General features: G+C 31.5%; 2 protein-coding genes across 2 annotated transcripts; one reads left to right on the forward strand and one right to left on the reverse strand.

The window, feature by feature from the left end:
* Nucleotides 1-2045: 2045 nt before the first annotated feature.
* Nucleotides 2046-3631, reverse strand: LOC122317359. The gene has a single exon (XM_043134404.1). It carries the CDS (start codon nucleotides 3351-3353, stop codon nucleotides 2301-2303), a length of 1053 nt encoding a protein of 350 aa, XP_042990338.1. The 5' UTR covers nucleotides 3354-3631; the 3' UTR covers nucleotides 2046-2300.
* Nucleotides 3632-13495: 9864 nt separating this feature from the next.
* On the forward strand, nucleotides 13496-15106 carry LOC122317139 (plasmodesmata-located protein 2-like). The gene is made up of 2 exons (XM_043134075.1): nucleotides 13496-14405; nucleotides 14660-15106. Exons 1-2 carry the CDS (start codon nucleotides 13661-13663, stop codon nucleotides 14788-14790), a joined length of 876 nt encoding a protein of 291 aa, XP_042990009.1. The 5' UTR covers nucleotides 13496-13660; the 3' UTR covers nucleotides 14791-15106.
* Nucleotides 15107-16996: the final 1890 nt, after the last annotated feature.

Here is a 16996-nt window from a genome sequence, read left to right on the forward strand (position 1 = left end):
TTTAAATCCGCAAGACGGGTGAGTACTTGATATTGGGTGAGGTACTGGGACTTGATTTAAACTCGCATTTGCAGCTAGCGAACTGGAAGAAGAATGTTGAGGATAATGATTGGTTGGAGCGGCAATAAGATCTCATGGCTAAGGGATGGTGTTGGGTTTGTGAAGTCTAGTTTGTTGGGATGCATACTCGATTTGATGAACAGATCCGACAAGAATGCATTATGGTTCAAGTACGCCATTGAAAAAAGTTTTGACACTATTTACAATTAGAGGAAGTACTAAGTTGAAAGTTAGCTCAATGTTCATGTGACAAGTAGCTCAAGTGAACTTTAGGCAGAGAGCTCATTCGAGCAAATGTAGGATAGTGAATTCATTTGAGAAGCGCTCGACACTCTGCTTGAGCGAATAATGCAGAAATGTGTAAATTAATTTTTCTGCCTTGTAACATTATAAATAGAGTAATGTAAAATACAATCATAAAATGTGCAAATATCACGTAATCTTTTTAAAAAAAAATAAGATATATTATTAAAAAATTAATTTTTTTATGTTAATCTCGTATTTACTTACTTTTAAAAAAAAATTGTGTGATATTTGCGCACTCTACAGCTACAAATATCAATTCTCTTATAAATATGTACTTAATTAATATAGGTATTTATGAGGGTTCTTATAAAGGTCAAATCAACAGTCTATAATTTAGTTTCGAGATAAAGCCGAAAATCAAACTAAGAGATAAGTTAAGAATTTTTTAAAAAAGAGCAATGCTACTCATTATCTGAATTCTCATTATCCTATAATATGACGTTTGATTATTGAAGAATATTTATTATATTTTACTTGTGAACTAATCATTTAATAACACATCATAGGATGATGAGAAAATAAATGATGAATAAATTTTTTCATGAAAAAAACCTTACACTTTTGGTATTGCAAGTTTTTAAATGAAAAAATGCTTGATATTTTTCTTTTACCACTAGTGATCAACCTAACATTTTATTCGGACACAATTTCTATCGCGCGCACTAAACATGTATGGGAATTTTATTTTCCTCCAAAACGTTTTGAATTAAAGGTACTATGATAAAATTTTTGGAAATGGTTTTCACAATTTTCTAGCGTTTGGATAACTGCCTCGTTTGTTTTCACAAATTATTTCATCTCATCTAATTTTTATAATTTTTTCAAACTCACACACAAAATATGATAAATATTTCAACTTTTTTCAAATCCTTAAACAAAATTAATATTAAAATTTTATATTTTAATAATATTTTATTTAACTTTTTATTTTTATTTTATTTTTTTTATCTCATTTGTGTAAACAAATGAAATCATAACAATTTTAATCAACAAAAAACTCGAGCTTTGAAAATAAATCTAGCACATGTTTTAAATTAGTATTGTGCGGGGCTCTTCAAATCATTAATCTTTGATCAATCTTTTGTTCATAGGAGAAAACATTAATGAGATTTATGAGGGGGAGAAAACACATCATACATAAATAGGAAAAAAGGAGAAACAATGGATTCACTTTCTTTAGAAGTCACAATTTAAAATAAATAAAAATAATAATAATAATGTTACCTACATTAATCTCTTTTATCATCATCTTTCCACCATCTCATTATTTTGTATTAAATGGCTGGAGAAGCATATATATGGCATAAGGTCCTATGGACTAGATGACATAATCTCTAATTTCCAAATTAAATAAGAGAACTAGTACTTTCGAACCCCATCCCTATTTAAAAAATAATAATTAAAGACTATTTATTATGTTTAACTTGTAAGCTGATTATTTGATATTATATCATGATATATTGAGAAGATGATAATAAAATAGGTAATAAAAAGAATTTTTTTGAAAAATAGTAAAATTCCAAAACAGATAATAAAATAAAAAGGTTCGAGCTACGGAGATCGACGGTCTACCAATAGATGACATATTGTCTTATTTTTTTTATTTTTTCTTAAACATTAAGAAATATTTTTTTAAGAAATATAAGAAAAAATAAATAAAAAATAAATCCATTCAATACATTAATTTTGTAACATATAAAATCAAAAAACAAAAATTTCAAAAAATAAAAATACACCTATCAGTGCAAATGCTCGGTAGACGATGGGTCTACCTAGCATTTTCCAAATGGAAAGAGGAGGCATTTACTTTGGTAAGCCCTCCGTTTCATCCTCCCACCTATGGCAATTAAGTAGATTTACGTTCTCAAATTTGATCTCCAAATTTGAATTGTGTCTTGCAATCAATCTCACAAATATTATTCATCAAAGGTAATTTATGATGCATCAATCAAATGAATCTGGTCATCACCAATAATCCTTTTCTTTGTCGTTCCTCCACCACATGTACAGGAAAACTCGCATCCATAGCCATTGCCAAAGCACGAAAGCAACCCGAGACCATTGGAGCGCTTACGCCTAATCCCCGTATGCCTGTGTTTTGACTCGAGATCTTGATATTCAAATTCAGATATTGGGGGAAGCTCCATCCACCACCTTGCGATCTTCGTCTTCAGCCTTTCGCCACCGCTTTCTTGGGACCAATCGTCCAATATGGAGCTCTCGTCGTCATTGTTCTTGGCGGTCAGATGAATGCCTTTGGGCATTGCTGCCGCGAACACCGATAGAGATGCCCGGTCGTTGGAGTGCAGCGCATTCTTGCTGCCCTTCTCCAGAGGTGCAGGAGGCTTTGAATCATCATGCATGGAGCTCATTTTCACAGCGTATCTCTCCAGACTGGATCTATCACTCTGGGAGCGCTTGAACCTGGTCACAGGATTGGTTCGTCGTTGGGTTTTCACATCCATGGGGAGTTGCGAGCTTCTTTGTTTTTGAGTCTTGACTTTCATTAGATCCCAATACCCAACTGCCGATTTGCTGAGATCTCTATATAGGGGCATGCTACGAAAGGTGTTGTCAAGGAGCATGACACCGACGTTGAGAATCCCTTGTGGGCGACCTGATGGCCGACGAACTTGGAGCGCCACCAGTCTCATCGTTGCTTTGCCTTCATTGCGTGATGAGGGAGGGAGAAGATTGCTAATGAGGACACGGACGATACCAACCAGTGTGTCACGCAACCAAGATGAAGCATAAATCTCGATCATGATGGCAGAGGTGTCCGAATCGAGAAACTCGTCGGTGATGCGGAACAAAAATTTCTCGTTCCAGGTAGGGTGTGTATGCCCATCATGGTCGATGCGAGTCAGTAATTTACGCTCTGGGTTTAGCCATGCAACGGCGTACGTGTGCATGGACTTGGACTCCGGCTCCAAGTCTTGAGCTGACACCAAAGTAATCTCTAAAATTTGGAATTTAGAAATAGCCATGGTGGTGCTGGCGATGGTGATTGGATGACATAAAAAATGAAGAACAACAATAATAACAGATAGCTGCGCCAATGGTGATATATTTGTCCCTATAACTTTTCAATGAATCTGAGTTTTGCAGCTAGCTAATCTCTTTTTCTTGTTTAAGCCAGAATGCGTGGTATTTTGTGAAGTTTTGGATTGAGGAGATCAGGGCAACAGGGCCTTATTGAAGGGTTGAAGGTCATGTGTTGTTATTAGACGTTTGTTGCAGTTGGCGGTTTTTTATGTCTAAAGGTTGAAGGTCATGTATATATACATGCACACAGTCATTCGAGAGGACAGCCTTTTATGTATACTTTTTCTGTAAGTGGTTGAAAGGAAAATTCTCGTTGACAAGACCGAGTCTTTCTAGAACACAAAATACGTGAATATTACCCGATTTGCTCAATAATTGAAGAGACTTCTCCAAACAATTAGTCTAGCTATTACGTTTTAATTACTGAAAATAACTTCACAAGCTGGCCTTGACACAAACCAAACCTTTTCGTGCACTCCGGAAGATTGACAACACATCAGCGTATAATATGGAGAATGAGATAACGACTCTCAATCAATGACAAAATAATAAATCTATTTGTAATTCTATCTATAAATACATCACCCATATTGCTAACGCATAAACCTATAACATCAACGGCTATAAAATACATTGTAAATAGCATCATTCTAATGCATGTTTTTTCATAAGTATAATAGACTTGTAAATATCATAATTCATTATAAAATCTCTTGGAGCATTCTTGTTGGTTTAGCCAAATGTAAATGCAAATCAAACTTTGGTTAATAATTCTTTAAAATGGGTTAAAGGCAAATATTTTACTTGCCAACTATAGTCACTACAACACAATTGGTCTCTTGTGACAGAGAAAAACGTCACAAAAAATGACTAAAATGTCACTAAAGACATTTGGTGACGGTTCGAAACCGTCACGAGTACCGTCACCTAATGTGTGTCACAGAAAACAATTGGTGACAGTTTACTATTCAACCGTCATAAAAAACATTTTTAGTGACGGTTAGAGGTCTTCCATTTGATGTCACGTTTGAACGTGGGATTTTTTGTTTCAGTTGAAATCTGTCACAAAATATAACGTTCGAACGTCCAACAGAGCGTTTGAACGTTAACCCGACTGATTAACATTCGAATGAGAAAATTTGACGTTCGTTGGTTATAGTTCGAACGTATCATATTTACGTTGGAACGTCAAACAAAACATTCGAACGTAAATCCTTTAAACATTCGAATGTTGTGTTCATTTTGAGAGTGAATATGTTCGAACATTGGGTCGTACATTTGAACGTTATTTTGTAATTTTGTGTAATTACATTCGAACGTTAGTTCTAACATGAACCAACATTCAAACGTTTGTTATATACATTCAAACGTATAGATCAAAAATACTATTTTCATAAAATTAAAAAATATACAAATGTTATCATCATATTGCACCATCAAATTAACAACTAACAATGTTTTATATAGTTGTAAAATTACATATTAAAAGTTCTATACAATGAGAAAACTGAATTGATTTTATTTTTTCTTCTTTACTCGCCCACCGCGATTCTACTGTAGTGACATAACACGCCCTATCTGAACTCTCATCTCCCTCTATACTTGTTCTTAAACTTCACTGCACGTTCTTTCCTCCTGGTCTATATGTTGCTCCTGCAAACGCATCTCTAAATTAGACTGTTGCTCTAAGAGAGACTCCAACTTTTGTCGTCTTGATCTCATATATTCATTTGATAAAAAAAAAAAAATACTGCAAAATAAGTAACATTTAAAAGAAATACAAATAAAAAATAAATTAATGACATGTTGCATAACTTAATAAATTATTCCCAACATATTCAATAAAAGTTCACAAATTTATTCAAAATGATATCATATATTTCTACAATATATAAACATATTCACAACTAAATTTACAATATTTTACATATTCTCAACAATTTTAATAAATAATGTAATACACAAATTCACAATATAAAAACATATTTCCAATAGACTAAACGAATTCACAAATCACATATACATATGCACAATAATAACTAATTCACAAATACCAAAACATAGTCACAAAAAAAACCACAACATATGCTTCAAATTCACATAAACAATTGTAAAACATATTCATTTTAATCTATAAATATACACAAATATTTATATTTTCATTTTAAGAATAAGTATACACACAACACAATTTTTCATTTTAATTCATCATATTATATAATCCATATCACAAAGATTTGCTTTTAATTCATCAACATAAACAACTCAATTCCTTCTAATTCGTCAATAATATCCAATTCAAAACATATTCACAATATATACAATCAAAATTCACTACTCAACTCATAATATTATACCCATATCTAATCCTTCAAAATCCAATCAACTCACATTATACACATCAAAATATTTATCATTATCCACAACAAAAGAACAACAAAATATATAAACATCTTAATAAAGTTTAGAAATATACCTATCACTCACAATATTCTCTTACAAATCACAAGTTTTGAACAAGTCACAACAACCAATCCTTCAAAAAAATCACAACACTAGTTAGTTAAAGACATATATATAAAAAAACACAAATAAATATCATAAAATTGCAAAACATTTAAAGGAAAAAAGAGTTTTTCCTTACCAAAATCAATGGAGAGAGCAAAAATATTAATCCTCTCTCACTCTACTCTCTCTCTAACCATCTCTCACTCTAACACACACACTCTCTCTCTAACCCACAACCCTCTCTCACTCTCACTCTCTCTTTCACGCACGGGAGAAGCAGAAGAAATGATTCTACTTCCTCCCGTGCGTTTATTCTTTAAAATCACTCTGATTTGATATGACGTTTGAACGTTTAAAAAGTAACATTCGAATGTTAAATTTTAACGTTTGAACGTTATTTAAAAATGAGTGGAAAATTTTTCACATTTTTTCACGTTCGAACGTACATGCATATACGTTCAAACGTTTAAAAAGTAACATTCGAATGTTATTTAAAAATAAGTGAAAAATTTTTCGCATTTTTTCACATTCGAACGTATATGCATATACATTCGAACATTTAAAAAGTAACGTTCGAATGTTAAATTTTAATGTTCGAATATTATTTAAAAATGAGTGAAAATTTTCTTGTATTTTTTCACGTTCAAACGTTTAAAAAGTAACGTTTGTTCGAATGTTATTTAAAAATGAGTGAAATTTTTTTTACATTTTTTAATATTCGAACATATCTGCATATACGTTCAAACGTGAAAAAAGTAACTTTCAAACGTTAAAATTTAACATTCGAACGTATGTGAAAGGAATATACTCTATTATTATAAATAATATATAATAATATATATAGTATATACTATATATATTAACTATATAATATTAATATATTAACTATATAATATATTATATATTATATGTAATGACTATATATATAATTATAATGAGTATATATATACTATATATATTATATAATATATACTAGACTATATATAGTATAGTATATAGCACTAGACTATATATATAATATATATTATATACTTAACTAGTATATAATATAGTGTATTATATATTATATATATAGTATATAATATATTGCAATTAGCTTATCCAATTTTAATATTAAATTATTGCCCTTCAAATTTCAATCTTTTTAAATTTGTAATAATTGTTCACAAAGGATGTATTATTTTATTTAAAAACTACATAAAATTTAAATTATAGTCATATTTACCAAATACTCTATCTAACATTCAAAGTTCACCCATTAACGTTCGAACTTATGTGAAAGAAATGTACTCTATTATTATAAATAATATATAATAATATATATAGTATATTAACTATATATAATATTAACCATATACTATAATATATACTATATATATTAACTACATAATATATTATATATTATATGTAATGACTATATATATAATATATAATGAGTATATATATACTATATATATTATATAATATATACTAGACTATATATAGTATAGTATATAGCACTAGACTATATATATAATATATATTATATACTTAACTAGTATATAATATAGTGTATTATATATTATATATAGTATATAATATACTGTAGTTAGCTTATCGAATTTTAATATTAAATCATTACGCTTAAAATTTCAATCTCTTTAAATTTGTAATAATTGTTCACAAAGAATGCATTATTTTATTTAAAAACTACATAAAATTTAAATTAGAGTCATATTTACCAAATACTCTATCTAACGTGCAAAGTTCACCCACTAACGTTCGAACGTATGTGAAAGAAATGTACTCTATTATTATAAATAATATATAATAATATATATAGTATATTAACTACATAATATATTATATATTATATGTAATGACTATATATATAATATATAATGAGTATATATATACTACATATATTATTTAATATATACTAGACTATATATAGCATAGTATATAGCACTAAACTATATATATAATATATATTATATACTTAACTAGTATATAATATAGTGTATTATATATTATATATAGTATATAATATATTACAGTTAGCTTATCGAATTTTAATATTAAATCATTGTGCTTCAAATTTCAATCTCTTTAAATTTGTAATAATTGTTCACAAAGAATGCATTATTTTATTTAAAAACTACATAAAATTTAAATTATAGTCATATTTACCAAATAGTCTATCTAACGTTCAAACTTCAGCCACTAACGTTCGAACGTATGTGAAAGAAATGTACTCTATTATTATAAATAATATATAATAATATATATAGTATTTTAACTATATATAATATTAACTATATACTATAATATATACTATATATATTATATAATATATAGTATAGTATATAGCACTATATATATATATATAATATATTATATACTAGTTTATACTTAACTAGTATATAATATAGTGTATTATATATTATATATTATATATAGTATATAATATACTGCAGTTAGCTTATCGAATTTTAATATTAAATCATTGCGCTTCAAATTTCAATATCTTTAAATTTGTAATAATTGTTCACAAATGATGCATTATTTTATTTAAAAACTACATAAAATTTAAATTATAGTCATATTTACGAAATACTCTATCTAACGTTCAAACATCACTGATTAACGTTCGAATATCACTGATTAACATTCGAACGTCATTGATCAACGTTCGAACGCCACTGATTAACGTTCGAACGTTGGCGCCAAAAAATATTACGTTTGCACGTAAAAATCTTTAATGTTCGAACGTTTATGTAACGTTCGAACGTAAATTTTCCTACATTCGAATGTTAGACGAATTCTTATCTAGATTTAGTGACGGTTTGTATAAACCGTAACAAAAACTGATTTTTTGTGACCGTTTGGGTACTGTCACTAATTCTAAAACATCACTAAATCTCAATTTTGTTGTAGTGAGTAACTCTCTATATTTGTATGGTTACTATTCACCCTCCGTTGAATAATTTATATATATTGATTTTCCTCTCATTTTGTTGCTACATATATAGTAGTTGCACCGCATATTATTTTATATATATATATATATAGGTGCTCAAATTCAAACAATTTACAATGGTTTGAATTGCAAAATATGAGAAAAATAAATTTGAAAAAAAAATTATATATAGTAATAAATTAATAACATTTTATTATTATTTTAGCTAATAGATGGATAATCCAACATGGGAATCTCTCTTGGAATAGATAAAAAGCAAAATATGTATTTTAGCTTTGCCTTTGCTTAAGCCAATGAGAATGCTCTTATTTGGATACCACTATTCCTTATGCTATTGAAAAAGAACACTTGTAAGGGTGTTTTTTACTCGTGGTCTATTTCACAAAATCAAATCTCTACTCTTCCAAATGGCGCTCCCATGTACTCCACCGAGACTCCCCTTTGTTGAAGCAAAAAGACGAACAATGCTAATGACAAACCTGAAACCGAAGACAATGGATCGGATCATCAACTAGATCAGGAGTGCCATGGAGGATGAGATCGATGGATGCCTTCTTTAGCTTCCTTGTCATATACAAAAATCTCATTGATTTTGAGGCGTTTAGTTTATTCTTTGTAATTTTATATTTGATTAATTGTTGAGAAATTCATAAAGATAAATGTTCTATAATCTATTATATTTTTAGTTTGAAGGCCCCAACCTTTGAAGTTATTTTGAGCATGCAATGAAAGTAAAAAGATGACCAAGATCACCATGGATTAGGAATGAAATCCTAATCAGATTTATGATGAATGTAATAAATCTCGGAATTGGCATTTGAGAATTATCAATTCCAAGCAATTTAAAACTACTAGAAGCGGGGGGTTAGCTCTTGAAAGGGATCTCTTCACCCTTTCCCCTCGAGCGGTTTGCTCTCGTAGAGGCTCCTTTCCCTATCGTTGTACAGGGCTTTAGCTCTTTGTCTAAGGAAGACTTTCTGGGATCTTGTATGTAGACAAATTTCTTATCGACATGCCAACAATGGAAGAGAACATAGAGGAGCTGTGTAGAAAACTCTCCCTCTTCGAGCAAGAACAAGAGGAGATATCAGTGACCAACCTATTCGAAAACTCAATAAACGAGGGCAAAAAATGTTTGATTGTGTCCCTGCTGACGAATAAACATTACAACCAAGAGGCTTTTAAACAAACAATGAGGAGGATTTAGTGTCCAGTGAGAAAAATGTCTTTTAAAGATCTAGGTTCTAGATGTTTGAAGATTGTACAGAGAAAGAAAGGGTGGAGAGAGAAGAGTCATGGTCCTTTGACAAGCACCTTGTTCTGATGAAAGATTCTAAAGGGGAGTTACAAATTAATAAATAATGATTACAGAAGCTTCATTTTGGATTCGACTCTATGACCTTCCACTGCATACACTGAACGAAAATATGGGGAGATTGATTAGGGACAGCTTTGGGAGTGTGGAAGAGATTGATGTGAAGAAGGGAGAAGTCTCTTGGGGTGAATTCCTCATAATAAAGGTTCACCTGAACATCACAAAACCTCTAATGAGAGGCAAATATATCAACCTCGAGCCACATGGATCATGTTGGGTCAAATTTGTCTATGAAAGACTCCCCATTTTCTACTATGTTTGGGGTAGATTAGGACCTAATCACAGAGATTGTAGTTTCTAAGAGAACAACAAGGATTCTTTCACTGAAAATTGTCTTCCTTCTAGTGAGTGGATGTGAATAGGCATTGCATTAGGGAAGGGATGAAACCACCTTGATTAAAAGGTCGATACTGATTGGAATCCATCAATGCTTTGACCCTGGGATCTTGCTTGGCGAACTACACGATATGTGGCTGAAAGCATGGGTGAAACAAACAGGATATCGAAAATGGAGAAAATCAATAACAGAAATGTGATGCCCACAGCCCCTGCTTGGGATTGGACAATGACTGAAGTGTTGGAACATATAACTCAAGGCTACATACTCCCGTACATGACAGTTAATATGCAATACACCTAGCATATTTCTAATAGTATGCAATAATCATAACGAAAATAAAACATTATTCTAAGTAAGATTTAGAGCAAGAACTAAATCATGGTACCAGATCAAACTGTAATATTCTAAAAAAAACATAGTCATGTAGTCTCCCAAAAACATTAGGGATTTACAAAAAAATCAAAACCACGATCCCTAAAATAGTTCATATTGAACACTGTAATATTCCAAGAGCTCATTCACTATATATGTACAAAAAGACTCCCTTCCTTTGTAGGGGTCGGGCTGTTGGAGTTCCAAAATCAAAGCTATCCTTTTTGCTTCTACGACATATTTCCAAGCTTGTTTTAGGTTCACAGAATTTATTAGGTCACTCAAAAGAGTGAGCTTTCTTTGGCTCGGATGGCCTTGGAGTGTCGTGATCCTTATTGAGAGCTTCTTGGATATCCTTAAGACGCTGAGTGGTGGTCTCTAAACAAACAACAATGTAACTATAACTGGCCTTAATTGTGAACTCATCCTCGACTAAATCATTAATCTCATTCATCTTACTTAGGGTCTTGAGTACCTGTCACATCTTCTACCATTTCGGGTTGGGGATGGAAGTAGAAACTACCACAGTGAGATTTCAAAAAATCTTTTCAATTTATGCAATTTTGATAAAACATCTTTTTTGTTTTCACATTGAACGGTTCATTACGCAATTTTTACTTATTGCCTTTTCACTTCATGTAACATACGATCAGATACCTCATAACTCCCTTATGCATCGTGTGGTACCTAACCGACCCACTTGATTGACGTGACTGTGTTAGAGTCATTTTTTATGCAATAGTTTGCCATTTTCGCCTTCACGGTAATACCAATTAAATATGGGCCACTTCGTCCATCAACATTAAATGGGCTTTAATCTAATGATTGGTTCCAAAACTAGCTATTAATAACCATAGTAAGTTTTGGGCATGTGGCATGTTCAAAATAGTCAAATAAATCTCAATTGGATTTTTCAAAGATATAGACCCATTAATACCATCCAAAAGCATCTACTAAACCTAAACAAGCCTTAAAAAAAAATTAAAAAAAAAAATCATAGGCCTATGAGCTTGATTAAAATCTCATTACCAACCTCAAAAAAGTATTGCTCATGAGCTTATTATTCAAAATTGTCCATTAAATCTAATTTAGGCCCAAAAAATTATTTATATTTGATCTCTGATAATATTAGATCAAGTCTTTACAGAGAAAGAGAATATTCTAAAGCTTTCATGCAACAACATGGTTTTGGTTAGAAGAACCGTCTTGTGTGAAAGTGAAGGACTGTGAAAGAACAAAACATGATGGTTTGCACTTTTTCAAAACTAGTATCTTTGGTTTAAAAATTTTAGAACTAGCATCAATAATTATAGTCAATTAGAAAATGATACTAGTTTTCTCATGTACATCTATTACAAACCTTTTAAAGAATACAGAATCAAAATGCCACTTCAGCATGAATATCAGAAGAAGTACAAAAAAATTAAAATTTTAAATTTAGGAAATAAATAAAATATAATATAAAACACAAAGTTTTGAAAAATGCGTTAAGTTTTTAAAAAAATTAATTTTAAAAGCTATAAACTCTTTTGAAAGAACAAAATAAAATATTCACAAATTTTAGATAAAAAAAAAATTACAAGTTTTTAAAAATTAACTAAATTAGTTGAAAACGCATAAATACAAAGAGTTACATTATTTTTTCTAAACACTTACCAAAATTAAATAAATCCCTAAAATTATTTAAAAAAAAAATCGAAACTTGTTATAATTAAAAAAAATCAAATTAAGATAAAAAGATAACTAATTTATTAAATTAATTAAAAACAACTTGACACCCACAAGGCAGGGTGTGACCATGGTAGCCCTTGGACAGCCACCCTTTGGGCTGCCCGTTGGTGACCATCCACTTAGGCCACCCAAATTAGTAGGTGGCCGATGCTCAATATCCCGTTGGGCGGCCAAGATTGGATAGCCCAAGCGGAGGTTGGCTAGGCCACCTCGTTAACGTGGCCGGCCTTTAGGTGGCCAAATCGGGCCAACTTGAAGGGAGGTTGCTAATTGCCACCACTTTTTGACCACCCATGCATGGCCACCAGTTTGTTGCTTTTTATCTTTTTAATAGATTAAAATAATTACTTGTTTTTATTTTATTTTACTCTAGTTATTTTAATTTTTAGTGGCGTTTAAAAAATTTTAATGTCATTCTTAAGGTCGATATGCATTTTCTAATTTAGTTTTTTTTTTTTTAGTTGACTAAAATTAAAATTATTTGAAAAGAAATCAAGATTTTGGATCTCTCCGAACTTAAAAAGTTACAAGATATACCCCAGCTTTACGGAACCATCATGTCATGCAAATCCTTAGGTCTCCCTGAAAGTGAGGGAAGGTTTTTAAATGGACGCAATGCTTGGAAGCTGTACATGATGTCAAAGGCCAGCTAAGTACCCCCAATCTCAAGTCAATATTTAACCAACAAGAAAGTATAATTCTAAGATGAACTTGTGAATAACCCTCTTTTATATATATATATATATATATATGAATGTTCATTCATCCAGAGTTTAGATAAAGTAGGCAGGAAAATCCATTTCTCAAAACCCAACTACCCGGGCTAGCTTATCTTTACGAAAGCGTTAACCATCCAAAATGACAAATATCCATCCAAGAAAACTTTACAAACAACTACTGTAGTGCCAAAACCACGAAAATCCCAGCAAATTCATCTTTAACTTCAACAAGACCCAGCTCCCTAATGGATTCAACCTTAATTTCATTCTCTCTTCCATCTAACTCACTGCTTCTTATACTTCATTTAGCTCTCTTTCTACCTTCTGTCAGACCCTTCTCAGATTACAGCACCTTGGTATACAAGAATTGTGCAAGCCAAACTTTCACAGATCCAACAAAATCTTACACACAGACCCTTTCTGCCTTTTTCCATGAGCTCCTGGCGCACTCCTCCCAGTCTAAGTTCTTCAAAGCCGTTGAAATTTACAATGAGATGGCCATTTCTGGCCTCTTTCAATGCAGAGGCGATATCAATGATGAGGAGTGTTACGATTGTGTTAATGCGCTTTCTCAAATCTCAAATAGCTTGTGCAGCCAATCCATGGCAGCTCGGGTTCAGCTTTTAGGGTGCTATACGCACTATGAAGCCGATGGTTTTCATCAAACTAGCACTTCAAAAACTAATTTTCTCTTCAAGAATTGTGGGAAACCGGATGATGAGGTGGCTGTTAGCTTTGCTGAGATTAGAGACGCGGCCTTTGCAGCAATGGAAAGTGGTGTTGTGAGCGGTAATGGCTTCTATTCAAGCAGTTACGACAAAGTGCAAGTTATGGCGCAGTGTGAGGGTGATTTAAGGGATTGTGATTGTGGAGAATGCGTGAGCAGCGCAGTGCAGATTGCTCAGGAAGAATGTGGTAGTTCTGTTGCAGGAGAAATCTATTTCGACAAGTGCTTTATGAGCTATTCCTACTCTCCGGATGGGATACCAGGCAAGTCACACCCACTTACGTTTTAGAATCATATGGATAAAATCTTTCAACATGAACAGTATCATAAACAGGCAAAAAAAAAAAAACAGCATGTACACTTGCACACTACAAGAAAAAAGATTTTTGCGTCCAAATCATTGCATCGCAATTGCTTTTTACCGTCGCTTTCAAATGCCTTTATGTAACGTTACATTTCTCTTCCTTGAAAGTATTCCCGTCAACATTAACGTTCAACTATTATGATTTCTTGACAGAGAATAGGAGAGGAAAGAACAATAACAGTACGAAAACTACCGCAATTGTTGTTGGAGGGGCGGCAGCTATATTTTTTGGGTTTATTTTCTTCTTGTTTATCAAGTCGTGGGGAAAGAAAGGTGACGATTGAGTACTATAGGTCGTGGAAAAGTTATTAAAATCGTCTATCTTTAGTTTATTGTATCCTTTTCCTCAATTTGTTTTTCTTAGAATGTGGAATTTTTTTGTTCTGTCGGGGCTATATACGGGCAGGTGCTCTGTGGATCAGCAATTTGTCGAAAGGAATTGTATTAAAATATGTACTCTTGTTGTCTTCTTTTGTTTTGTCTTTTTTGGTTTTTCCGCCCTTTCTTAGCTGCGTTCGGTGCGCTACTGCACCCGACTTCTTCTTTTAACTGAACAAGGAATGAGATTTAAAAAGGGAGTGTTTAAGTTCGGTTTGTCAATACAGTTGTTCTTAAATATTTTTAATAATATTTTATTCTCAAACATGATTAAAATATAAAATATTTTTTAATTTTTAATTTTTTTATTTAATTATTATAATTTGCTTAAACTCACAAATAAAACACAAAAAAATTAATACTTTTTAAATTTAAAGATAAAAATTATATTTGATACAAGAGGAAATTCTAACACCCTCTTTTAATTAGTTCCTCTACTTCTTTGTTTTTTTTTTTTTTTAAGACCCAATCTGACACCATATACGGGGAAGAACGAAGATTACAAAGAGGCTCAGATCAGCCTCATTCCCAGCAGAATAGACCCCTTCACACAGTATCGTTTGTAAGTTCGAAACACCAGAAACCTCCCCTGGAACTTGTATCTCGCTGGTAATTAATGTTAATTAATTGAGAAATGATATTTACACTCGTGGTTTTGCAAGCGACGTGCAGTCGCTTTGAAAAAAATGAATTAATATAGGACTTACATGAAAAAAAAAAAAAAACTAACTTTTTAATCGTGGACTTCACTCTTTTTCAAAACGATTGCGCGGTATTTACAATTTCACGACTATATATAACATTGTACTAATTAATTTGCTCACGTGAAAGGGGCCCTCTGTGCATCCCCCGATTGTTGAAATATAAAGCTGTAATTGAACTAATCACTTCGGTATTCTGTTCGATATTCATCTTATTAGACTCAATCGAAATCGATTCATTAAAAAAAAAAAAAGTTTTCCCATAAAAATAAATATCCATCCGATTAATAAATGACATATATCTAATAAAATTTAACTCGATTCGATTAAAATTTATTAAGATTCGCTCTTTTATTCTTGAGTCGATTCTTATGAATTCTTTTTGTTTTTTTTAAACGAGCTTTTAGGGTCGGCTTAAACTCCTATAAATTATATTTTCTTTATATATTTTGTATATTTATCCATTTTCTATCAAGAAATCGAAGAGTCATTGTAACAGCTCGCTAGAAATTCAATTAAGGAATTTCTATTGACTTTAGGAACCTTGTGAAAACTCTGTAAGTTTACACGAATCGACTAATCGCATAAATTTTAGCCTGTCAACATAGTTAGTGTTATCACTCACTATGGTGCTAGAAATGCGATTTTAATTATTTGAGATAGTTAAAAGTGTCAGAATACATTATAGTCTACACCACTAGGCTTAATTAAATATTTAGAATTTTTCAGTACTAAGTTTATTACGTTTATTTTTGGAGTGAATAGTAACCTCGGTAAATGTACTGAGCGCAGTGTTTTCAAAATCATAGTGTGAAATGTCCAAATTAGGATAGCGATATTTTATTTGGACACTTGGCAAGATCTTAACCACACATAATGAATAGTATTAGATACTTGGCACAAAGAGAAACCATTAGATGGAATTGTGAAGGAAATCAAGATGTGAGATCATGACACCTAAGCAAAATACACATTTGGAAAATATCTTAAGAATAGAGATTTAAAATACACATAGAAAGATTTTAGCCACCTTACTCTTCCAAGTCTACTCCACATTTGGAAAATATATTGAGCTGATTTTTATAGATATTATTGGATAGAATATTTTGAGATAATATTTTATAGATATTTTGGGTAGGAGAAAACCACACTCAACTCTCAACTCCAGCCTTATCATCTCCCTTATCTCTTCCATAAGCATCTCCAGCCATCACCCACGAACTTATCTTCATTTACACGTTTCTTTAAAAGAATATCAAACATTCTCTCTCGGACAGCTTTTAGGAGTTCTTTTGCATGCCGATTTCGAAGCTGTTGTAAGTGTTTTATCATAAAGTCTCCTTCATATAAGTTGTTCCTTTTTGAGTCTAGTTTACATGGATATCTTATTTGCCCTATTTGAAGATCATTT

The sequence above is a fragment of the Carya illinoinensis genome, chromosome 7, assembly GCF_018687715.1.
Source record: "Carya illinoinensis cultivar Pawnee chromosome 7, C.illinoinensisPawnee_v1, whole genome shotgun sequence".
Taxonomy (NCBI): Eukaryota; Viridiplantae; Streptophyta; class Magnoliopsida; order Fagales; family Juglandaceae; genus Carya; species Carya illinoinensis.